This window comes from Delphinapterus leucas, chromosome 2, assembly GCF_059928025.1.
Source record: "Delphinapterus leucas isolate spDelLeu-1000000601 "Yukka" chromosome 2, BTC_Dleu_Yukka2, whole genome shotgun sequence".
Classification (NCBI taxonomy): Eukaryota; Metazoa; Chordata; class Mammalia; order Artiodactyla; family Monodontidae; genus Delphinapterus; species Delphinapterus leucas.
This window is the reverse complement of record NC_143130.1, coordinates 94,901,612-94,927,720: the sequence shown is the minus strand read 5'-3', so window position 1 is coordinate 94,927,720 and position 26,109 is coordinate 94,901,612. Positions and strand designations below refer to the sequence as shown.

Here is a 26,109-nt window from a genome sequence, read left to right as displayed (position 1 = left end):
CTGGGCAGCACTTGAGAGAATAGGCATCACTGTGCTAGTAATTTAGGTCTGGCATACATCCACATTCTCCTGACAGCCTCCCCCTCCCACCCCTACCCCTCTATATGGCCCCAAAGTAATGATATAGTAATGGTTGATGGTACCATCTAAGAAGTAACATAATGGAAGGGATACCCTGGGCTTTGGAGTTACTTCTAGGTTAGAATTCTGGTACTAACTACTACATAGCTGAGAACACTCACTTCATTAATGTTCTGCTTTGATCTGCTCCTAAAAGTTGGAGGTAGGCTTGTGGTGAACTTAAAAAATACAGAGCAGCCTTTTCCCCTTCCAGTCACAGTCTTGCCAGTAACCTAGTACCTGGCCCACTGATAGCCTTGCAGATGCCTAGCCATAGTTAAGTCCTTTGTTTACCAGGACTCATGACAGTAACTAGTAACTCTCCCAGAAAGGGCTGTGCAGTCTCAGGGAAGCTGAAGTTAAACAACAGTTTATTCAGTTTGTCTTCTCCTGGGAACCTTCATCCAACAGAGCCAACATTGCCCTCTCCATACACTAGGCTTGTGTTTGCTACTTGGTTTTCATAGTGAACACTTTTTACATGCATTTATATGCAAAGTTGTTAATTAAAATATTAGGGAAAAAAGATTCTCGGTCATACTAAGTCCATCAAGATGTTAACATTGATAGTACTTGTAGAATTTAGGTACTTGTAGAATCTCAAGTTATTATTAAGGTTTCAAGGATTGAAGACTAACAAGAAATACTGAAGTGGTACATTTAAGTACCAACAAAGCCACTACCTTTTGACACACGAATTTCACAAGGTATTCACAATTTAGATGACAAATTAAGGCTCAAGTTTTAAGGATGAATACCTAAGATGTTTCATGATCTCACAAGGCTCACCAGGAAAGATGGTCCATTTAAAGGGGATAGTTGAGGAGAGTTTAATGAAGATACTAATTAAAAGGGGTTGAGCAGGGTTAAGGGAAACCAAGTCAAGATAGTGAAGTACCTCAGTGGAGTCCAGATGTTTCTGCAATGATGGAAATGTTCTACATCTATATTGTCTAATACTGTAGCCATTAGTCACATGTGGCTATTGAACACTTAAAATATGGTTAATGCAACTAAGATACAGAATTCTTTGGAGTGATGCAGAATTAGAGCTATACCTTATAGAAGACTACATGACAGGAGCTGTGGCTTTTACGAAAAAAATGCAGCTGCAGGCTTCCCTGCTGGCACAGTGGTTAAGAATCCACCTGCCAATGCAGGGGACATGGGTTCGAGCACTGGTCTGGGAAGATCCCACATGTGGCAGAGCAACTAAGCTCGTGCACCACAACTACTGAGCCTGCGCTCTAGAGCCCGCAAGCCACAACTACTGAAGCCCGCGTGCCTAGAGCCCGTGCTCTGCAACAAGAGAAGCCACTGCAGTGAGAAGCCCACGCACCACAACTAGAGAAAGCCCGCGCACAGCAACGAAGACCCAACACAGCCAAAAATAAATAAATTTATTTTTAAAAAAAAGAATGCAGCTAATGCCAACTTGCAGACTGGTAGGGGAAACACCTGGAATACTCTCACTGCCCAACCATCCCTCTCTGGTACCTCTGACTGATGGAGCTCACCAAACACCAGAGAACAAGTAAACTCATTGATGCAATTCATAAAGGTTGGCCTCCTGGGACACAGAACATAGTGAAGGGTGGAGTAGATCTGGAGCAAAACATTTTCATACCATATACAAAATGAGCTGAGAAATCAAATGTTTGGTTTATTAGCACTTATAATTCTAAATAAATATAGAACCGGTGGCAAAAAAATGGAACAAAACCATGTGTCAATAAAGTCATACAAATGTGTCTTATTAAAGCTATCACAGAGTTCTCTGCTGCACTAAACGGCACAATCCTTTAATCAAACTGCAACTGGGTTCATTTCAGGTTTCATACATGAAGAATGAGGTCAATACCATGTCCCTTCACCTATATTCAGCCTTGTATTCTTACCAAGGATCTGTGTGAAACTTCTTCCAAGGTCCCATCTAAAATCACAAAGCCTGGCATTGGGAAAAGTTTCACTTGACTTAGGCTAAAGGTCATTGTAACTCAGTAAATGGATAAACTCAGATTAGAAAATGGGAGGAAGACCAGTAAACTAGATACAGGGACCCAAAGGCCCCCAATTCCTACTCTAGGACTGTATGACCACTCTCTTCAGTTAGGCCTATTTATGTTTTATTTTTGTACCATCTCTTTGAATGTTGGTGTGTGTTTAAACAACTTTTTTTCTTTTTGCACTGAACAGAAAAAAACAAAAACAAAAAAAGGAATGGGAACAGGGGAGTGGTAATATCTATAGCCAGAGTCAAATACTATTTTGGAAAGCTTTATTGTCTACTTTAGTGGGTCCTGAATATATCACAAGTCCAGTCCTTACTGCCTAGCACTTAAGGAAGAAAGGTCTAATGTCACTGTACAGGGGTTGAAGTAGGTACCAAAAGAAAAGCAGTTCCCACCACCTCCAAGGAGCAGGAGCTGTTGCTCTTCAGGAAGGAGAATGCTGGTATGATTGTGTAACATTAACGGCCATGGCACACATGTTGTGTCAATCTGATACTCGAAGCTCAGTCCTGTAGACAAATCAATAACAGTCACTCCAGGAACTGAGGAGGAATGAATCCAGACCCCTCCAACCAACAAAAGCTTCCCATTGACCACATGAGCTGTGTGGGAGTACCTTGGGGTAATGGGAGGCTGGATGGCTATTGATTCCCAGATGAATCCACAAGAGATTGGTTTCAGAAAGAATACAGAGCTCAACGGCTCCTCAGAAGCACCCAGACCTCCAGCAATGAGGGCTCCCCCTTGACAGCTGCAGGCACTGTGGGAATGCCGACCTTCAGGTACTTCTCCCTCCACTGGGATCCTGACCCAAGCCATTGTCCCCACATGTAGGAAATGCCAGTCACTTAGTACAGGTTCGGCCACACTGCGGCCCCCATACACAAACAAATATCTCTGATTCTCATAGGACACTTCTGTTGTTGAGTGGCGCCAACATGACAAAGTGGAATCTTCTTCTGGGCCGACCTTTGTGACTGTGACATTTAGGTCCTCAGGGTTATTATCCTCACTCTTGCAAAAAAGAAGCTGGAGAATCCCCAAGGCTGGAGTTACTGGGGACAGTCTCCCTCCCAGAACCAGAACCTGAGTATCTGAAAGTCTTGTCATGGTGTGATAAAGGCGTCCATCCCACTGAGCTCCAGTCCCCCAACTGCATATTTGGTTGCCTTTCCATTCAAAGTCACAGTATCTTGAGAGCAAGTGAAACTTTCTTACTCGGCAATGTCGCCCCTCCTGCTCTCCAAATCCTCCAGCACTGAGAATAAGACCTGGGCTCAAAAGGACCGAGGCGTGGCCATATCTCTTAAGGTGTGGGCCCTGGCTATCACCAGTGACTACACTGGCAGGGAAGATTCCTGAAGGGGAAGGAGGATCTATCCGAGGAAACGTCTCTGAGGGTGGAAACACCAGAGTTTGGGAGAGGGCGTCTCCCCGAGAAGCGGCCAGAATGAAATAGTGGGCGCACTTCAGATGCCACTCCTCAAACTCGTCGAAAGTTTCGAGATTTTCCACGCGCCGGCGTTCTTCTGCGGGAAGAAAGCAGCGATAGAACTCATTCATGTCCATGGCACGGCAGGCGGTCCAGCCGGCCTGAAGGAAGCGCTGCTGCTGGGCCTCCGCGTCGGGAAAGCGGTCCAGGCCATGCAGGGGAGAATTCAACTGCCGAAAATGTTGCTGCATGAACTCGCCAAAGGCGTCACGTGGCCTCATCTGCTCGTAGACGACGAAAAGGGCATTAGAAAAACGCTGGGCGGCCCAGGCGATGAGGGCCGCGGCATCATCTGGCTCGAGGTAGGTCAGCACGGCCTCAGCCAGGAGCAGAGTCGGTGCGGCTGCGTCAAGGCCCGCGGTGCCCAAGGCGTGGTCCAATCGCTGCAGCTGCCTCAAGTCCAGGCCCAGGATGCAGTAGTCCGAGCTCTCAAAGCACAACATGTACCCGGGGTCCCCGCTCTGGAAAGGCCCGGTTAACGCACACAGTTCCGGCGTATCTCGAATCCTCTGCGCTTTGCGCTGTGCCACGTCCGGAAAATCGACCTCCCAGACGGCAGCCCGGGTCAGGCAGCCCGCAGTTTTGAGGCGAAAATACAGCGAGTCCGAGCCAGCGCCGAGCGACACGATCTGGGCGCGAGGCGCGCCGGGGACCGCGCACGTCCCCTTCAGGAAGGCGCGCACGCAGTGCCGCACAGCGCGTGCGCGGACGTAGTAGCCGCGGTGGATGAGCGGCGCGCGGCGCGCGGTCCCTGGAACTAGCAAGGCGGCGAAGGCGTCGTGCACATACCCGCGCGCAGCCAGAGAGGTCTTGCTGATGGCGCTGCTGTCGTTGGTGCTCTGCACTGCCCCGGCCCGACGCTCGCGGCTCCGCGGGCCCATGGTTAGGGAACTCAGGAGCGACGGTCGGTCCCGGTGGTGAATTGCCTTTTCGTTTCCCAGTAGCCACCTCGCGGCCTCTGTACGGAAAAATCACCCCCCGACACCCCGCTCCGTGACGCCTCTTCCTTGGACAGGTGTGCGTCACTTCCGGGAAGAGCGCACCTCGCCAATCAGTATTGAGGAGGGTGCAGCTGGTGCTGACGTTCGGCTGTGATTGACATTTCTTTGATTCTTTGGGACTGCGGTTTCGCGGCAAGACTGATGGCTGCGGCTTATTGTGGACACGTGGACTGTGTCAGGGAAGCGCGGGTTATCACTTTCCTACAAGCCTTCCTGTCTGAAGTGAAAATTTAAGCTGTCATAAGTTTACTCAACTGTTGACAAAAATCTTTAAGAGGTGAGTCTGTGGGGACTGACAACCAGAGCTCCTTGGACGGCAGTGTCTGCATTGAGTGTCTGGTAGGGGCAAAGCAGGGTTAGAACCACTGACTTCGGTGGGCAAGGAGAAGGGGTCGCTCCTCGGATGCTAACTACGAGTACTTACTAAGAGATCCCATTTAAATCTGAAAACAAGCCAGTGAGGCCAGGTGCAAAATGAAGAAACCTTTACAGAAGTTGTGACTCACCCAATCAGTGTTTCCCCACAGATGTACACTATTGATTCCCTTGTATTCCGGGCTCTGTGCTAAGCTGACAATAAGTAAACCACTCAGCCTCTTGTTTCTTAGCTGTAAAATGACATTCCCCTCCACGTTCAAAGTTCTGTTTTCTAGGACAAAGTTGAATATGTCTGTGGAAGAGGGAATCATAGAAGAGAGGTGATTTTTCCCTCTGATACGGTCTGAGTCTTGGAGGTTTAAAATAATCGAGTTTCTAATTTGAGTATTTGGGAGTCGTCACCCGTAGGAAATCGCTTGCAGAGATATTTACGGGATTTGTAACTTATTAATTGGGATTTGGTGACTGAGATGGAGAAGGAAATCAGGATGACTATAAGTATGGTTACCTTGAAGCAGCATAGCATAATGGTGAAGGGCATGAGTTTTGGAGTCCAGCCAATTTGGATTTGGATACTGGAACTGTGTCATTTAGATCTGGTGTTTAAGAGCTCGTAATGACTTTAGGGAGAGCAATTTCTGTGGAGTAGTAAGGGCAGAGTCCATGTTATAATGAATGGGAGATAAGTAAATGGAGGCAGCTCAAGTTTAGCTCAGAAGGAAAGAAGAGACAGGGCAGTAGTTAAATAGGAATGGGGGATAAAAGAAAGTTTATTTTCATTTTTATTTTTTTAAGGTGGAAGCAAGTACTGTACTTACCTGGTGGTTCCCTGAGGGAAATTAGCAACTGGAGAGAGAGAGGTTGCTGAACAGAAAAGTGAGAAGATTAGTGGAGTAATGACTTGGAATAGATAGGAAGGAATGGGATCCTGGGCACAAATTAGTCTTGGGGACAGGAGAATGAATCCTCTTTCTCTGATTCACGAGGGAAGAAGGGGTATAGATAAAGATAAATTTAAGTGTGAGGGAAAGCAGAGAGAAATAGAGGGAATTCATGTCTGAAGGCTTTCGTTGTCTTTATAAAGGTAGTGACTGAGTTGTAAAGTTCAGCCTGAGGCAGCTGGGTCTATGGAACGCTTGAGTTTGGAATTGGAATGGGAGAAGGACTCCCCTGAGCTTGCTGGACTTTGAGATAGTCATTTCTAAAATGAGGGGATTAAGTGTTGCTTTGTGTGGTGTTTCAGGGATTATTGAGGGTCAAAGAGAAAAAAAAAAGTTGTAGGACTTTGAAAAAAAATATACTGTGCTGTAGAAATGAATTTTTATATGACAAGTTAGTAAAATGTACATGATATATTAGAAATACTTCTTTTTTGGTAAAGAACAGATCAAGAAAAATGATTCAAGAAGAAAGAGAATGGAGCAAAATTTGTGATTTGGGTGCCTTACAGTTGTTTTCTGGTTATTTGTTAAAAATCTATATTTTCTTTTGTAAAATGAGACAGTAATACCTCATGGGTTGTTATGAGAATCAAGTAAAATTACCATCCAAGACATTTAGCAGAATGCCTGGCTCATACTAAGTGCTTAATAAATAGTAACAAGTGTTTTTATTAACCTGAGTTCCCTTTTGGGGGCAAGAGTGGAGGGCGGGGAGGAAAAAAGTTCTCTAGGACAGTGGTCCCCAACCTTTTTGGCACCAGGGACCGGTTTTGTGGAAGACGATTTTTCCACAGGAGTTGGGGGGCGGGATGGTTTCGGATGATTCAAGCGCATTACATTTATTGTGCACTTTATTTCTATTATTATTACATTGTAATATATAATGAAATAATTATACTCGCCATAATGCTGACAGGAGGTGGAGCTCAGGCTGTAATGCGAGCGATGGGAAGCGGCTGTAAATACAGATGAAGCATCGCTTGCTCACCCACCGCTCACCTCCTGCTGTGCGGCCCGGTTTCTAACAGGCCAGGGACCAATACCGGTCCGTGGCCCGGGGGTTGGGGACCCCTGCACCAGGAGAACAGGAGACCTGGTTCTGGCCCTGCTCTAACTTGATGAAATATTAGTACAAATGTAGAAAGATCTTATCTCAATGTGTTGCTGTTTGGCACATCACACCCACCCCACCTGCTTCTGATCTATGCCAAAGCCAGCTCAGGCAGACTGAATCTGGCAGGGCATGGAATTGTTGATAGCAATAGCTTAGGTAATGATGAGTGAAACAACTTTTAAAAATGTGTAAAAACTGTGCTTGCTTTGGTGGCTTTCAAATTTCCATAGGTTAACATTGTAGCTATTGGGTCAGTAAATTTACTCATGACTAGTTAAGGGGCAATCTGGAGGGTGGTTTGAAATGTGCCACAAAATCAGGTCAGGATCGTAGAGTAGGATTGAAAATTTATACGAAAAGTTAGCCATCTGTAACATCTGTTAACAGCCTGCTATGTAAAATGTCCTAAATGCTTTTTCGGGCTGTCATTCTGTTGTCTAAACGTAAAAGTTCTTCCCTCTCGTAATTCATATTAATAAAGCTGTTTTGCAAGGTTTGTAAAAGTTATTTATTTTATGAACAATTCTGTAAAATAATTTGTTAATTATTTTATTAAAAGTAATAAGTGAATTATCTAAATTTATTACTTAAATTTTAATTTATTAAAATTATTTCAAAAAGTAATCAGGTATTACATGCAAGTTGTAAAACCTTCAAATTGCACAAAACTTTATAAGGTAAATAAAAATAAAATTCTGTCCCTTGACCTTTGCCGCTTCCAACCCACTTTCTAGTGCGAACAGTTTTCTATGTATCCTTTCATACCTATTTTAGGAATAAAGATATATATAAATAAGAGTGTGTGTGTGTATACACACATGCTTTGTTTATAAAGGTCATCTTTGTGAACAATGTTTTTTTGCAACTTACTTTTTGATAATAACACTGTATTATAGAAGTCTTTCCATATAGTCGTAGATATTCAGTTGGATGGGTATACAATTAATTTAACCGGTACCCTACTGATGGACATGTAGGTTGTTTCCAATTTTTTGCTATTATAAATAATGCTACAAGAAGTGTATTTGTACGTATCCTATAAGATGCAGGATAAATTCCTAAAAGTATAATTATTGGGTCAAAAAGTATGTGGGTTTGTGTGTGTGTGTGTGTTGCCAAAGTACCTTCCAAAAATATCATACCAAGTTCTGCTCCCACCAGAACTTTTACTCTCACCTTCACCCATATTGGGTATTCTTCTGAGCTTCAGATTTTTTTCTGAATAATTTTACAAGTTAAGTCTTCCACATGAACTTTAAAAATCAATTTCTAAGGAATAATTTTGGGAATATTTTGATTAACATTTACTTTATAGGTCAATTTATGACAAATTTACTATGTCAAGGTATGTTTTTCTGTGTTACTGACATCTCATGTACTTCAGTAGAGATATTAAACATTGATTAAATAGTCTATCTTTTTTCATTTGTTACTATTAAGCACTTACTACGGCATTTTATTGAAATTTTGTTGAAATTTATCTCATACTGGGTTAGCCTTTCTGTGGATTTATATGGCTCTGTCTAGATCTCTACAAACTATTTTCTTAATTGCCCATTTTAATATCTTGGTAACTTATTTAACCCTCTCAGTATCAATTTAGTGATTTTTAATGTGGTGAAAATATTTACTTTGCAAGCTTATGGGGAGGATTATAGATAATATTAAAAGTGTTTGCCACTTAACTGGTAGGCTCTGAATGGAAACTGCTATTCTTATCAATGTCATCATCATTAATATCTGAGGACCATACTTTGAAAATCACTAAATTTCACTTGGAATTTTGTCTTAATTTATAAGCCACCTTCAGAGGTAAAGGGAAATTAGGATTTATTTATCACCTACAAAATGCTGGGCACTGTGCTAGGTGTGAAACTGCACTCCTTCTCGGGTGGGACTCAAACCCACGGGCTGGGGCTCGAACCCACCTGCACCTCAGATTGGGACTTGAACCCATGATCCCTGACTTAGGAGGGACTCGAACCCACTGTCTTTTTAAAAAAAATTTTTTTAATTTTTGGCTGCGTTGTGTCTTTGTTGCTGTGCGTGGGCTGTGTCTAGTTGCAGTGAGCCGGGGCTACTCTTCGTTGCGGTGCGCGGGCTTCTCATTGCGGTGGCTTCTCTTGTGGAGCACGGGCTCTAGGCTTCAGTAGTTGTGGCGCACGGGCTCAGTAGTTCCCGCTGTCTTTTAATTGAAACCGCTCTCATGGTGTCAGAACTTACTGAAACTCAGGTACTTTTGTCTTGGCGCAGAAAGAATTCATTGAGAGGGAAAGTGGCAGGCAAAGAGTGAGTTTATTTTTTTATTTTTAGGCTGCGCCTGCATGGCGTGTGGGATCTTAATTCCCCCACCAGGGATCAAACCTGAGCCCCGTGCAGTGGAAGCGCCGAGTCCTAACCACTGGACTGCCAGGGAATTCCCAAAGAGTGAGTTTATTAGCATGGGTTGCTTGTAAGAAATGCAAGCGGGCAGGGGAGAAGGCTCTGCCCCGGGACTGAGAGGGCTTCATTTTTATAAACAAAAGAAAATTGGGAGGGGAAGAAGACCACCTTCTTCTCATTCTTGGGCAGACGTCAAGGCTTACATCATTATTTCCTCCTTTGGCCCTGAAGGGTTTAACCAGGACTGTCATGCTGCTATTTAAATCATATGTATATTAGCAAAAAGGTGGTAACATATACTAAAATATGGTAATTCATCTCAGGTTTCAGTATAATGTCCCCTTTCACCTAGTTTGTTTCCCTGTATTTCTGTCTTGGCTACACAAAGAAATGCTGCTCTTCAAGGACTATTAACTCCCTGACTTCATGTAACAAGATTCAGACCGGTATCTATTGTCTTGTGTTTTAACTATCAGGGTTTGTGGCTTGAGTGCGTCTGATGCTTGGATGCACCTGTTCTTCCTTCAAGGTAGAGCAGATTGTTGCTAGGTTACTGGATTCTTTTTTTAAGTGGTCGTTAGCTTACAACAGTCTCCCGAACTCCCTTGAAATTCCCTTTCTGTCTTTAATCCTTTAGTGGGATTTTTAAAGTAACTGTTTAATTATCCTACTCTATCCCTATCAGGTGCTAGGGAGGTAGTATAAGCCATAGTCCCTGTTCTTAGGAAGTTTATATAGTCTGGTGAGGAAGAAAGACAAGTAAATCAGTGATTGAGATGCAGTGTGATAAAGTGCTGAGTTAAAGGTAGTCACTGGATTATGTGGGAACATAGAAGAGAGGAATTTAAAGTACTTTACTAATCCTCACAGCTACTCTGCATTTTTATCGAATTTTTATCCCATTTTTACAAATAAAGAAACTGAAGCCATGGGGTTAAAAGTGACTAAGGCCACACAGCTACTTAAGAGCAGAAGTGGTAAAAGGATTAACCTAGGTCCATCCGACTCCAATGCCTCTTCCTTTATATATTTTAAATAGTTCAAAAATGTAAACTTTTGGACCCAAAATAGGTCTTATAAATTTCTAGTTTTAGAAGTAGTTTTATAGAAAGTGCTAATAGGTAAAGGAATATACCCTACTAAATTTCAGATTTTAATTCACCTCTTACCAGCTTGAGGGCTTTTCTTATTTCTTGTTCAGGTTGTTGGCTCACTTAAGTTAGCTTTGGAGTAGCTTTTGTCTTTAGAGGAGTAAATTAACAAAACCTGTTTCTTTGCTTTTGCATCAACATCTGAAAATGTTCACATTCATTTAAATAGGTGAAGCTGAGCCCAGAACTATGCATACTGTTTATCTTATCAAAATGGGTGGAAGTGAAGCAATCTGAAGGAAATTCAAGACCACAGAACTTACTGACTGAACCACATTGTATTGTTCATGCCAAGAATAAGTGTTTGGAGAAAGACCTTGCTATTCTGCTAAATCATGATGGAGGCAGAAGAACAACAGCCATGGAAGACAACCTTTTACTCAGAATTACCTAAAGTGGTGAGAATTCAACCAAGGAATCTGGAGTGTTGTTAATTATAATGACTTCTGTGTTGTTTCTTTTCACAAAAGACAAGTACATTTTATAAGTAGAATTTCCAAACTTTGTACATTTTAAAAGTTATATAGCTACATCTAGTAGACAGTTTGCCTAGTACAGACTACAAACATCAAGCACCTGGTATGATGCTATGAATCTAGTGGACTTGAGAAGTTTTTACTGATTGTATTCTTATTTTAGGAACTTCATGCCCACTTGAATGGATCCATTAGTTCCAATACCATAAAGAAGTTAATAGCCAAGAAGCCAGGTCTTAAAATCCACTATCAGATGACTATGATTGACAAGGGAAAGAAAAGAACTTTAGAAGAGTGAGTTTGGGGAGATTGTGGACATACTTCTTTTTTTCTCTATTTTGCGATTGTAAATAGTATGTAAGGATTCAGATTTTTGTAGTTAAAGAAATAGGGTAGCCATCTGGTATGGAGAGTATAACTTGACATATAGCATTTTTTCCAACTGTCAGACTGTTGACAATATTTTTAGTGATTTGTATTGTTTGTGAAGTTACACTATATTATAATATTCTTTAGACTTGAAAATATAGACTTGTTGGTTTTTTTCCCCAGTTTCCTGCTACCACTTGGGGTAGGGGTTGGGGGGTGGAGAAGGGAAACTATTACTTCCCACTTAAAAGTAACGTATGATTTTCAGTCATTTGATTATCCCTCCAGATCAATGTAATTTTTGAAAAACCTATTCTCTAGTTCTTTATAAATATATGATTACTATTAGCCTAAAATCAGTTAATTTAGTGAAGTTTTTGATGACTAAAGTACGTTAAACTTTTCATGTTGCAGATGTTTCCAGATGTTTCAAATTATTCATCAGCTTACTACTGGCCCTGAAGATATTCTAATGGTGAGAAATGAAGTAATTTTTAGACTGGTTTAAAAATTAGTAAGTAATTGATGCCCTTCTGTTGTTGCACGTGACCTTTTGCTGTCATCAAGAATCTGATGAAAAATGTTTTCTGGCTTTTTTTATGGTAACTCTTTTAAAAAATAATGTAAGACATTTGCCTAAGAGCTAATATCAAAAGATACGTTCATTATAAAAGATATGAGGAAAGAATCAAGATCAGAATCTTCTGTTAGGTAGCGGACAATGTGGAGGAGAAAATCTTGTCCTGTTTTACATATATATATATGAAATATCTGACCCAGACTTTACATGTATTGCTTGGGCTACTTTGGACTGCCCCTGGGTGGACATTATAGAGAATGAAGAAGTTCAAGAGGTGCTTACAGATTGAATGATTAATCCCTAGGGAAATTGTGCCTTCCCTCTGGGGATGAAGAGCTAGAGGACTTCACTGTGTTGCCTTAGCTGAAGCTCTGTGATACTAGAGTCTGATATGGCAGACTGGCTTCTGTATATTGATCTGACCAGGTTGGCATTTTTAAATATTCTCTTTGTAATTGGAGAGAAGCAGAATCCTATCAGTGTTCTTAACCCTTAGAAAAAATGCAAAGTAAGAAGTGTAACCTGTGTTTCTGGAGAGGTGACTTTTGACTGGTCAAGAAAGAATTTTCCTCCTTGGCTGACACTGATCCTCATGGTAGTTATTAAATAAATTAATCACCTTTTGGAGGAGGGTTAACTCTAAAAGTTTAGTTCAACAAAAGTTGACTAAGTGCCCACAATGTTCCAAGCACCCTGCTAAAGACTGGGAGATATAAAGATAGATCAGCATGGTCCCTGCCCCTCAGGAATCTATAGTCAGGCTGGAAAGACAGACCCATAAGAGGATAAATCCAACATCATGAGGTAAGCTCTGTGTTACAGACATGCACAGGGATTTATAGGAACCCAAGGGAGCATTGTCTAATCAGCCACTCAGCAGGTACCACTGAACCCTGCTAGGAATGTCCACCACAGGAGGCTCTGTCTCACTTTCTGTTGTTGCGTGTAACAGAGCAAACCTGATAAAATTTTAGATTCTGAGAGCTCCATGGGTATCATATGCCATGCTCATTGTTTCATTCCTTCCAAAGTTGGTAAAAAGCTTTATTAAAATGAGGCGAGGAATTAAGATTCTGTAGCATTTGACTTAGTGCTACTTAGACGAACACCTGTAGGTGGTCGAGAGGATGACAGTGAGTTGTCCCAGAGAGTGAAATTAATAACATTTACATATAATAAATGAATCATGTGTGGGAGTAAGCCAAGAGATTGTTTACAGATGTGGGACTGAGTGGGGATCACTTAACAGTCAAGTCATGGCGACTGGGTGTAATCTCAAAGAGACAGGATTGAAATGTGACTGAAATAATATTAACTATTGCATGTGCCAGACACTATACTCAAGGTGACTTTCTGAGGTGGGCATTTTTTTTTAACATCTTTATTGGAGCATAATTGCTTTACAATGGTGTGTTAGTTTCTGCTTTATAACAAAGTGAATCAGCTATATACATATACATATATCCCCATATCTCCTCCCTCTTGCATCTCCCTCCCACCCTCCCTATCGAGGTGGGCATTTTTATTGTTCCCTTTTTGCAGATGAAAAAAACTGAGGCCTAAAGAGGTTAAGTGTAACTTGTTCAAGGCCACTCACTGCGAGTAAGTGGCAGAATTGACTATTTTGTCCGATTCCAGAGCCCATGTTCTTTCTCATTCAAGATGTGCAGTCTTACCATTCTTGGAGAAAGCAGAAACTTAATCGTGTTGGATTCCATCTGAAGAAAGTACTTGAGTAGATGTTCTCAGTCCAGCGCATAGAAGAGGAAAGCCCAAAGTGCCAAGAGTTGCCCTCGGTACCTGTTGCTGCATGGAGCAGAAAGGGCTGAATCTGGCCAACACGGATATGGACCCTAGGGGAGTGTTCTTGGACGTGAGCTAGAGATGATTCCACAGGCCTTAATGTGGCCTAGAGAAATCTTCCTCCCATTGCTCTCAATCAGTATTTGCCAGCAATCTTCTGTTGTTCTATTTGGTTTCACACGTACCTCACCATCAAGAAAGGGGGTGCCCTGGATAGTAGATAGGATCGCTTCACACCCTCACTTCCACCCTCATTGGCAATTCATACATTACAAATAGGCTTCTGTGTTAGTCTCCTGTGAGCTGGGGTAGGGTGTCTCTGGGCCTGCTTAGTTCTGGAGCAATGATAAGATGTGAGTTCTTCAACCTGCAAAGATGAGGCCTGTGCTCTGGTGGTGGCAGTGGCAGCATCATGGGGTTCCTGAGACAGCAGTGCTATGGGGTCCAGTGCCTGTCATGCTGCTGCAGAGGCTGCAGGGTTATGCTCAGTGGTGGAGGAAGCAGTGGTGTCTTGCTTGGTCCAGGGGTGTCACGTGATTTTGAATGCTTTTGTGTTGTCCTGAGCTGTGTAATCTCTGAGGCTGATTCTCCAGACCTCCTGGTGAATCCAAGCCACCCGTTATATTCATATTATAATAAATTCCTTTTTTGGCTTTAGTGTAAAGAAAAAAGATGAGGCCCAGATCTTGGATTGCAATGAATCCACCAAGGCGGGGCCACCCAGTTAGGCACCATCTGCGCAACCAGCCAGCCTTGTTCCTTGGCCAGGACGCCGCACCTGCATGCCCATGTGCACATGGTCAAAGCAGGTTAAGAGTAGGATACCAGCTGTAAGGACTAACTAGGGCTGGTTGTCACAGCATTTCTAACTTGGTCCTTTTTTCTTCTAGATTTGGTATATTTTAGGGTTGATGGCAATGAAGGAAAACATGCCTTCAGCCGTTAGATGTCATTTATCTTGGTGATTTAGTAATTTTTGGATTGTTGAGTTTTGTGCTAGATTGGATACAGTTTTACTCAAATTTATCACCCATTTTCTTTGCCTAAGAAGAATCTTCCTAAGTACTTCTGGGGGGAATTTAACCCTGCCGGAAGAAATTCTTGAAAAATACAACTTATCCCTAAATAGCTTGAATAAGAATCTTAAGCCATGACTTTAAATGGTACATCAGTACTACCTAATCATTTTAGTTGTTTATTTCCATATGTAATGAAATTTCAAATAGTATACACTCATAGGTGGTTTTACTGGTTTTAGTTTTGCCTCTGTTTTATCAGTCTGCTGTTCATTAGGAAATAGAGAAATGGTTAAAAGGGGAGAAGAGAAACAAAAGGTGTGGGTGATGTCCAGATTTGGATTTCATGTGAGTATGGGCGCTGGGTAAGGGGAGCTATTGGAAATGTGGTAGTTTTGTCACAGCCTCCACCAGGGGTGTGACAAAGCAGGTCATCCTCACCATGTGGGAGACTCCCAACACTACTTGCAAATCAAATTTAATGCATGAAATAAAGCTGTAGCACGTGGCATTTTCATGGGGACGCTTACACTAACATAATCAATATTGCCTACATTGCCTTTATTATCAGGTCACGAAAGATGTCATTAAAGAATTTGCAGATGATGGTGTCAAGTACCTGGAACTAAGGAGCACGCCCAGAGAAAGTGCTACAGGTAGAATCTAACTGCTTCTCAGCAGATGTCTATCTTTTTTCTCATGTGCTTTGACGATGCATGTGTTTGCAAGTTGAGACTATGAAGTATTTACTGTTACACTATTGTAAAAGTAGGGTCAGTGGTCCAAATCTTCTGATGTACATTAATGATGTATGTTATTAATGAGTGAGTTATTCTTTTTTTTTTAATTTTATTTATTTATTTTTGCCTGTGTTGGGTCTTCGTTTCTGTGCGAGGGCTTTCTCTGGTTGTGGCAAGCGGGGGCCACTCTTCATCGCGGTGTGCAGGCCTCTCACTATCGCGGCCTCTCTTGTTGCGGAGCACAGGTTCCAGACGTGCAGGCTCAGTAGTTGTGGCTCACGGGCCTAGTTGCTCCATAGCATGTGGGATCTTCCCAGACCAGGGCACAAACCCGTGTCCCCTGCATTAGCAGGCAGATTCTCAACCACTGCACCACCAGGGAAGCCCCGAGTGAGTTATTCTTAACTTAAAAAAATCAGGTCAGGTATTGTCTGTTGAAGGGAAATAAAAAGACCTGCAAACATTTTGTTTGTTCTTATTTTTCTCACTCTGAGAAAAGAACACTTTTTCCTTATAGTTACATTGTCTTAAATAAATGCTAGTTCGAGTTCCCTGCATCAAGGCACTTGTGAGACAATGAGTGGATGCAGAATCACATTTCATGACAATCACTGAAATGAAGGTTATTGACTCACGTCTCAGGGACTGATGGTATCTTAGGCCAGGAGCAAGCTGTGATGTGGCAAAACCTCTCTGGATGGAGATGAGTGGATCTGGATGTGATCTGGAGAAATTTCCTGGGACCCTCTTTCCATAAGAGCAGCATCAGGAGATATTCTGTAGTGCCCCTGGGTCCTCCTTAGCACTTTGTCTGTGACCTAAAGAGGCCCTACCAGATCATCTTGCACCCTGATATGTGTAGCCCAGCATCATTCAGGGGGTAAAATTTTTGAAACTGCATATAGTAAAGTAAGTGCTGAAATGAGACAAGCAGAAGATTCTTTTTTTTTTTAATTTATATTGGAGTATAGTTGATTTATAATGTGTTAGTTTCTGCTGTACAGCAAAGTGAATCAGTTATACATACACATATATCCACTCTTTTTTAGATTCTTTTCCCATACAGGTTATTACAGAGTACTGAGTAGAGTTCCCTGTGCTATACAGCAGGTCCTTATTAGTTATCTGTTTTACGTATAGTGGTGTGTATATGTCAATCCCAATCTCCCGATTTATTCCTCCCCCTGAGCAGAAGATTCTTATCTCACATTTTTAAACTGTAGGATCCTGATGAGGATAGTGAAAGGGAAGGAAAGAAGAGACCTGCCAATTATTAGGGCTAGTTGACTCTTCAAATGGAGATTCAAAGGGGAATGTCACCTTAAGTATGCAGCAATAGGGGAATAGTTAAATAAAAGTTAATGGAATATTTGGCAACCATTAAAAATATTTGCAAAGACACTTTAATGAGGTGAAGACATGCTCAGAATACAGTGTTAAATGAAGGAACAGGATACATATATACCTAGTAGCATCTCATCTGTTCAAAATTATCTATCTATCTATCTATCTATATATATATATATATATGTTTACACATATACACACTTAGAAAAACAGCCAGTGGTTATCTCTGAGTGGTGGGATTACAGGTTATTTTTATTTTTCTTCTTTATAATTGTCTGTGTTTTTTCTAGAGATTTTCCACTAAACATAAACATTTTGGGCTTCCCTGGTGGCACAGTGGTTGAGAGTCCGCCTGCCGATGCAGGGGACGCAGGTTCGTGCCTCGGTCCGGGAAGATCCCACATGCCGTGGAGTGGCTGGGCCCATGAGCCATGGCCGCTGGGCCTGCGCGTCCGGAGCCTGTGCTCCGCAGCGGGAGAGACCACAACAGAGAGATGCCCGCGTACCGCAAAAAACAAAACAAAACAAAACAAAACAAAAGTAAACATTTTATAACTGAGGTATGAGAGTATTTTAGAGGAGGTTGTTCTGGAGAGTGCTTTTTCAGAGACCCACAGAAGAGGAGGACTTGACCACCTGAACTTGAAAGAACGTCTCTAGTGCCCTGGATGAGAAACACTGAGTGTGAGCAGGGTTGAGGGAGAGGATTTTTTCCTGGACAAGCAGGAAAACATTCTGCTAGTAGAGAAAACATTTTCTGGCATTTTTTTGTTTTTAAGGACAGGCCTTAGAAAAGGGCTTCTTTTTTTTTTTCTGGCCACACTATGCACATGGGGATCTTGGTTCCCCAACCAGGGATCGAACCCATGCCCCCTGCAGTAGAGCCACGGAGTCCTAACCACTGGATCACCAGGGAATTCCCAGAAAAGGGCTTTTGTTATTTTTGTTTTGTTAGAACAAGCATTTAAACTTTCTATGGCAATTTGTGAGAGTAGGTTTTTTGTTTTTTTAAAATTGATTATTTATTTATTTATTTTTGGCTGTGTTGGGTCTTCTTTGCTGTGCGCAGGCTTTCTGTAGTTGCGGTGAACAGGGGCTACTCTTCATTGCAGTGTGTGGGCTTCTCATTGCAGTGGCTTCTCTCGTTGTGGAGCACGGGCTCTAGGTGCATGGGCTTCAGTAGTTGTGGCTCGCAGGGTCTAGAGCACAGGCTCAGTAGTTGTGGCACACGGGCTTAGTTGCTCCACAGCATGTGGGATCTTCCCGGACCAGGGCTCGAACCCGTATCCCCTGCATTGTCAGGCGGATTCTGAACCACTGCGCCACCAGGGAAGTCCCGAGAGTAACTTTATGTTTGTTGAATTTGAGAATTTTTAAACAAGCTTGAATTTTATGTCTTTTTTTTAAATTTCATTTTTCTAGTATTTCATTTTTTTCAATTTTATTAAAGTATAAATGGTATTTACTAAAATGTATCCATAACTCATCTTTAACCATACCCGTATCACACATAAAATGAAAATGAATTTGTTCATATAGGGATGCTAATGTTGAAGGATGAAGTAGTTGATGATCTCTTTAAAAATGTTTTATTTGTGTCCTTTCCAGGAATGACTAAAAAGACTTATGTGGAATCTGTACTTGAGGGTATAAAACAGTCCAAACAAGAAAACATAGACATTGATGTTAGGTAAGAAGCACTGAACCTTAGTGGTCACCATTTAAAATACTAGAATGTGAAAATTTTACTCTTTTGAGCCTGAGTATAGTGGATTTTATAAATCAACCAATAACCGATTTTTTATCTTTTAATAAAAAACAGAGTCAAGAACCTTGTTGTTTAAAGTTGAGAATGCAATTCTGAATTTTTTCGTGTGGCAGTAAAGTTCTGAGTCCTGTTGCTCTTGTGAAGTATGGCTTCCCATGGCTCTTCAGCGAAAATCCAGGCTTCTTGCTATGGCCTGCAAGGTCCCATGTGGCTGCCTTTCTTACTTCAACAGCCTTATCTGGACCACTGGTCACTTATCATGCACTGGCCCGCCCTCTGTTCCTCAAGTAGTCCAAGACTGTCCCACATCAGCACCTTTGTACTTCCTGTTACTTTTGCCTAGAACACACCTCCACTGTATCCTCACGTGGTTGGCTTCTCATTATTCAGGTCTCAGTGTGGCTGTCACTTCCTCAGAGGGGCCTTCCTTGGCCACCTTATCTAAAGTGCCTCCCCACATCTTCTAGTCACCCCGTTTATTTCCTTTATGGCACTTTTCTTAACAAGATCAGAAGTCTTCTTGTTTTATTCGTATACACACACTCACCCGCTAGAGTGTAAATGCAGTGAGGCCAGGGCCCGTGTCTTTTGATTCACCACTACCCCACCAGTACTTAGAACAGAGCTGGCACATAATTAGGGCTCAGTAAGTCCTTGAAGGAAGAAAGGAAGAAAGCTAACTGTATAGTTTCTGGCTATAAAATCTCTCAAAATTAAGCTTAACTGGACTAATACCCCAATTAAAAAAAAAACAGGCAAAAGACAAGAGAATTCAGAAAAGAAGACATACAAATGGCCAATAAATGTATAGAAAACTATTTAACTTCACTAATCAAATAATTTTAAAAAGAAATATTACAATGCCATTTCAACAGGTACCCCACTCCCCAAAAAGAGTATTAACCAGTGTTTGTGAACTTACACACTGCTGGTGAGCATATGTAATTAATAAAACCTCTCTAAAGAGGTATTAAGATCTATAAAAATAATTTCCCTCTGTGATCCAGTAACTCTGTTCTAGAAATGTATCCTAAGGAAATAGATTGATTAATGTTAAGATTCTTCACAGTAGTGTTATAAATAACAAAAAGTAGAAAATATCCTAAAATGTCCAACAATCAGAGAACAATTACATTATGTTATATTCATATGATTTATATTGTTTTCTAACATTTAATGGCAGGGGAAATTGTTAAGTGGAAAAAAAAAGACTGCATTTTATATATAGTTGATCCAGATTTTGTAAATAAATATATGCTGGAGGGATTTCTTTATTTTGTGAATAAATAGATAAACTAATAAATGCTGGAGGAAAATTACACAATATTAACAGGGGTTCTCTGGGTTTTGATTCCTTGTAGGAATCCAGCTAATGTATGAAGAATGAATTTGTATCAGCTATTGGATACATGTTAGAATTAGAATATTACCAGTCTTGTAACCCTTAATGAAATAAGGGATCTAAGCCTCCTGATGAAAGAACCATCACCACCTATGAAATCCTCTTGCCTCAATATTGAATCTGATCTGATTAAGCCTCTAGACTAGATCCAGTTTCCAATTCATAGGAAATACAAGAGACAGGAGAACATGTTATCAACATGGGGATTCAATCAGCAAAATCAGATGTGGGAAACTATAGGAAAAATGATGTGGTTTCTTCAACAAATAAATTCAAGAAAAGAGGCCGGGGGGAGGTGTGAGGTAGAGGGTGGAGGCATGGGGGAAGTGGCTATAGATTAAAAGAGACTTGAGACACATTGACCAACACAATGTGTGGACCTTAGTTGGATTCCGAATCAAACTGTAAAAAACAAATACATGAACAAAAAAATAGGAGATAGAACTTTGAACACTAACTAGATATTTGGTGCTGTTTAGTAATTTATGTCTCATTCCTTATGGCAAAGTTAAGATGTCAAGTTAGTCAGGCTGTACTTTTCCAGTAAGATGTATTCCATGTAGCCTGCCATACCTCTCTGGCCATACTCAAGAGTTGTCTTTTTCATCTACACAATCAATACTCATTTTCAACTGTGTTTTTCTTGTATCAAAGGTATTTGATATCAGTCGACAGAAGAGGTGGCCCTTCAGTAGCCAAGGAGACTGTTAAACTTGCTGAAGAGTTCTTCCTTTCTACTGAGGATACAGTTCTTGGCCTTGACCTCAGTGGAGACCCTACTGTAAGTTACTTTTCCAAAACATATTTTATTTCTAAAAGGTAGAATCAGTTTGTGGGATGAGGATTAGCTTGGAGCATCCTGCTTTCTCCAGAGGTCCAGCAGACTCTCTGTGTGGATGAAGCCCTGTCCTGCCCTGGATGACCAGAACGTCTATAGCAACTGCTCTCAGACAGGGTTCTGTGAAAGAATTAAGCCCCCTAAAAAAAGAGAAAAATATTTGCATGACAATATGATTATTTTATTTTGGTTCACAGCTAGTACCATTCTACTAGAGAAGTTAATTTATTAACATGTAATCCATGTCTAATGCTTAATTATGGCTAGGGCTTAATTGTCTCACAGAAGCCCCAGTTGAGAAAGGCTGGTCTAGAGCTTCTTGGTCAGATTCAAGCAGGGTGCCTCAGCTGTGGCACTACTGACATTTGGGGCCAAAGAATTCTTTGTTGTAGGAGGGTGTCCTGTACATTATAAGATGTTTAGCAGCATCCCTGGCCTCTACCCAATAGACACCAGCACCCTCTTAGTTGTGACAACCAAAAATGTTTGTAGACATTACCAAATGTCCCCTGGAGGGCAGAATCACCCCAGTTGAAAACCATTGAAATAGAGAGTCCTGTGAACCTGGTTCTTACGGCTTTGTCAAAACCTGGGCTGTTTTGGCCTTGTTTCATCCGTCCATTTGATAGAAGCTTTCTTAACAAATCATGCTGGTTCCTGAATCAGGTGAGTTCTCCTTCTTAGCTTTAGATATCTGGATATCCTTCCGAAAGTAAAATTTGGTGACTGTTAATATCAAGCTTAGCTGATTGTCATCAGGTTCACTGATACTTAAGATTCTTGAGGGCAAGGACTGTGTCTGTGCCAGCTTTGAATTCTGTAACATGTCTAGCACACTGTAGATACTTTATAAACAAAATGTGCAAATAAGTCCATCTGCCGTTTTTTTTCTGCCATTATTTTATTTCTTTTTTTATTGAGACAGAGTACCCAGTTCTTCAGTTTGCCTGTACTCATACATCCTCATTTTAACTTTTGTCTTCAAGGTAGGACAAGCAAAAGACTTCTTGGAACCTCTTTTAGAAGCTAAAAAATCAGGTCTGAAGTTGGCATTGCATCTTTCAGAGGTAAATAATATTGTAAAATTAGGCTGGAGAGGATAGATTACAATGGAAAATAACTAATGGAAAATAATAATCATTTGTACATGGCTAAAGATAGACCTGGCTTGGGAAAACATTTTTAGAAAGAAAGTAGAAATATTTTTGTGTAAATTATAATGATGAAGGCATAACTTGCTTTAGTCCCTCACGTTACTGTTCCTTTGTTTTTGTGGTTCCTGGGGTTGGCTGTTGACGTGCACTACGGTTGTGTCCTTAAAACAGCTTAATTGACAGCTTGCTAGAGAAAATGCATGAATTTATATCAGCAGCCTTGTTAGCGGCAAGATGACACTGAGAAAAGCATGAGTTTGTCTCACCTGTCCTTGCAGGGAAGGGACCTGAATGTGTCACATACACTGGCAAGAAAGGAAGTAGCTCATCATCATTTTATAAGGCTCAGCAGAAGATCAAGTGCCCCTGTGGCACCAGCTACTTGGCAGCATGAGCACAGTGCAGATAATGCACAGAGAGTAGCTGGAGAACCGTCACTTTCTTAATCAGCACATCCCTGTGAGGCAACCAAGGGACTCTCCTGGACTTTTCCCCATTTTACAGATGGATTTACTTTCTACCTCAGTACTTCTACCTATTTCTGTTTTTTCTTTTTTCTTTTTTCTTTTTTTTTTTTTTCAACCGGTACGCAGGGCCTCTCACTGTTGTGGCCTCTCCCGTTAAGGAGCACAGGCTCCAGACGCGCAGGCTCCAGACGCGCAGGCTCAGCAGCCGTGGCTCACGGGCCCAGCCGCTCTGCGGCACGTGGGATCTTCCCGGACCAGGGCACGAACCCGTGTCCCTTGCATCGGCAGGCGGACTCTCAACCACTGCGCCACCAGGGAAGCCCTCTTTTTTTTTTTTAACATACAAAAAGCTATACATAATTATACAACTTGATGAATTTGGATTTGTTTCTTTTTTTATTATTATTTATTTATTTTTATTTTTGGCTGCCTTGAGTCTTTGTTGCTGTGTGCGGGCTTTTCTCTAGTTGTGGTGCGCGGGCTTCTCATTGATGGCTTCTCTTGTTGCAGAGCACGGGCTCTAGGCGCACGGGCTTCAGTAGTTGTGGCACGCGGGCTCAGTAGTTGTGGCTCACGGGCTCTAGAGCACAGGCTCAGTAGTTGTGGAATACAGGCTTAGTGGCTCTGCGGCATGTGGAATCTTCCCGGACCAGGGCTCGAACCCATGTCCCCTGCATTGGCAGGCAGATTCTTAATCACTGCGCCACCAGGGAAGCCCCTGTATTTGTTTCTTGAATGCAGGAAATAATACTTAGTTTACTTACGTCGTATGATTATTTTGAGAATTAAGGTCATGATTTAAAGACTAGGGGAAAAATGGGAGCTTCGTGTCAGTACTGGCTCTTTTTCATGTCTACAAAGCAGAGAGCCAGTAATCTAGTGGCAGAACTTAAAATCTAGGATCCATGTTTCCACACTGATCAAAAGATCTTTCTTGTGTAGGACACCCTCTAGTTGACCAAACTGATGCCAGATTGAAGTCACTGGTCAGGATAACAGAACAGCCAGCATGAGGCCAGTTACCTCTGGCCTTTGTGCACAGCATCAGAACCTGCTCTTTACCTTAATTTCTGTGGCTTTTCTTGTTTGGTCCATTGGATATAAAACATTTCATTTCAACATGTTATGGTCGTTTGTCTTTTAGGCTATCTAGGAGATGAAAAGCACAGCCAGACATTTTCATGGTCGTTGTGGTTTGCACTTAGCTAGCCTTGTTGTTAGATAGAACATGAGCGCACTGTATGTGGATGGAGTCTGGGCCCCGGAGTGAGATGGAGCCAGGTTTCACCCTTATCTCCACCATTCACTAGCTCTGTGAGCCTGGACAGCTTTTCTTTAAAATGCTTTATATTTTTAACTACAAAAGTTATATGTATCTGAAGAAAATCCACGTGTACAGAAATAGTGTAAAGTAGAAGTAAAGAAATAAAAAATGAAAGGTCCCCTTAGTTCTGCTCCTGAGTTGATCCTATTAACAGTTTTGTTATTTATATATATTTTTTCTATCCCTTTTTGTAATATGTATGAAGACATATACACAACACAAAACACACATATGCATATAGAGTTGTGAGATTTTGTTTTTGAAAATTACTTTTTCTGAGTTTTGATTTCTTCATCTTAATACTTTGTATGATTCTTGTGAGGTTTAAAGGAGAATGTGTGTGAAAAGGCTATTGACTCCATAGTTACTATCATCAAAATGAATCTAGAAGAATACTGAGAAATAAGTGGAAAGATAAAAGGCAAAGAAGAGAGCTGGAAGGTCTAAGTGGTTCAGCTTCCCAGAATGTCTGCATTACCTTCCCAGAGGGACAAAATACCTGGCTATAGAAAAAAGTACTTTTAAGAACCACTAAAAGAGGTTATTGATGCCCTCTTTCCCCTTTTTTTGAGATTCCAAACCAAAAAAAAGAAACACAAGTACTCCTGGACCTGCTTCCTGACCGAATCGGGCACGGCACATTTCTCAACTCCTTGGAGGGAGGATCCCTGGATCTGGTGGACTTTGTGAGGCAACACCAGATACCACTCGGTAAGGCTTAAGGCTTTAGGTCCTCCAGGCAACTCACTGTCCCTTCCTCCCCAGCCCCCAGGTTGCAACCCATATGTAGAGAAGCACTGTTCTAAATATATAAATATCATTTAGAAGTTAAGTGATGCTTTCTCAGCCTCATTTTAAGTAACGGGAAGTTTTAGCTCCCATTAGAGTATAAGCTCCATGAGAGCAGGGCCCTTATCTGTCTTGTTCACTGCCACATTCCCCAGTTCCTGGAACCAGGTATTATATTGAGGGAATAAGGTCGTCTAGTATTTTGGAATGACTTTAACAAATTTACGTATGTTGTGAAAATATGTAACGTTTAGTTAAAAATTAAGACTTTTGCAAGATTCCAAGTATATTTTTATATGTCTGTTAACCATCACACACTTGCTTGTCTGCATGTGTATACCTGGAGCTTTTTTTTTAAAATTAATTTATTTTATTAATTAATTTTTTTTATTTTTCATTGCTAGTATAGAGAAATACAGTAGATTATTTTATATTTATCATGTGTTATGTGACATTGCTGAACTTAACTTATTCACCATTACTTTGTAGAATAAGAGTGATGAGAGCTGACATCTCTCCTTGTTCCCTATCTTAGGGAAAAGCATTCAGTCTGTCGCTATTAAGTATAATGTTAGCTGTAGGGTTTTTATTTTTATTTATTTATTTATTTTGGCTGCGCTGGGTCTTCGTTGCAACTCGTGGGCTTCTCTGGTTGTGGCGCATGGGTTTAGTTGCCCTGCGGCATATGGGATCTTAGTTCCCCAACCAGGGATTCAACTGCGTCCCCTGCATTGGAAGGCAGATTCCTAACCACTGGACTACCAGGGAAGACCCCCTGGAGCTATTTTTATTTAACAACAAATACTTATGAAGTGCCTACTCTGTTCCAGTCACTATTCAAATTGCTGGGAATACAGCAGTAAACAAAACAGACAATGTTTCTTTCTCAAGAAACTTACATTCTAGCATAGGTAAGAGAGACAGTAAGCAAATACACAAGAAAATATCAGTGTTAAGTTCTTTGAAGAAAATTAAACAGGCCGGTAGAATAGTGATGAGATAACCACTTTTGATTGGATAGTTGGGGAAGGCCTTTCTGATGAGGGAAAGAAGCAGTTGGCTGAAAACCTCTTTACTGAATGATGAATTCACTGAACTTACAAATTTAACAATTTGCAGTTAACACCTGTGTGGGTGTGTTTTTTAACTAACATAGAGTTTTTCAGCAATTCATAATGGGTGAGATTTCTTTTCTTTTTACTAAGGAAATTTTTAAACCTCTACAAAAGTAGAGGATCTTGGAAACCACTTGCATAGTGATCTTACTTGGTGTGGTGGCCCGGCTCTGCTCTCAGCAGGGGCAGGTTGGGTTTGCCATTGCTGGGACTGAGTGGCCCTGTGTTGCAGCCGCCTTACTCAAGGGAGCAGATGCCATCAGTCAAGTCAGTGAAGTATTTTACTCTGGCTGGGGAGCCGGGCATAGCTTTTCAAGGCAGGAGTTTTAT

The 26,109-nt window shown here is 41.4% G+C and overlaps 2 protein-coding genes across 8 annotated transcripts in view; one reads left to right on the top strand and one right to left on the bottom strand.

Moving 5' to 3' along the window:
- Window positions 1–614: 614 nt before the first annotated feature.
- Window positions 615–4,851, bottom strand: LCMT2 (leucine carboxyl methyltransferase 2). The gene has a single exon (XM_022587296.3). The coding sequence runs from the start codon at window positions 4,503–4,505 to the stop codon at window positions 2,445–2,447; it is 2,061 nt and encodes a 686-aa protein (XP_022443004.3). The 5' UTR covers window positions 4,506–4,851; the 3' UTR covers window positions 615–2,444.
- MAPDA (N6-Methyl-AMP deaminase) overlaps window positions 4,318–26,109 on the top strand; it is a 26,677-nt gene continuing 4,885 nt past the window's right edge. Inside the window, exons 1-10 of one of the 7 annotated variants that reach the window (XM_089907318.1) lie at window positions 4,320–4,902; window positions 9,372–9,485; window positions 10,761–10,989; window positions 11,231–11,361; window positions 11,851–11,911; window positions 15,407–15,491; window positions 18,531–18,612; window positions 20,747–20,873; window positions 21,917–21,997; window positions 24,448–24,586. In XM_089907318.1, the coding sequence (XP_089763444.1) occupies window positions 10,927–10,989; window positions 11,231–11,361; window positions 11,851–11,911; window positions 15,407–15,491; window positions 18,531–18,612; window positions 20,747–20,873; window positions 21,917–21,997; window positions 24,448–24,586 (769 nt within the window). In that variant the 5' untranslated portion in view covers window positions 4,320–4,902; window positions 9,372–9,485; window positions 10,761–10,926. Of the gene's footprint in view, window positions 4,903–9,371; window positions 9,486–10,760; window positions 10,990–11,230; window positions 11,362–11,850; window positions 11,912–13,678; window positions 13,813–15,406; window positions 15,492–18,530; window positions 18,613–20,746; window positions 20,874–21,916; window positions 21,998–24,447; window positions 24,587–26,109 lie in introns of those variants that run through there. The other 6 variants (XM_022587299.3, XM_022587297.3, XM_089907320.1 and 3 more) reach the window with 6 other exon arrangements.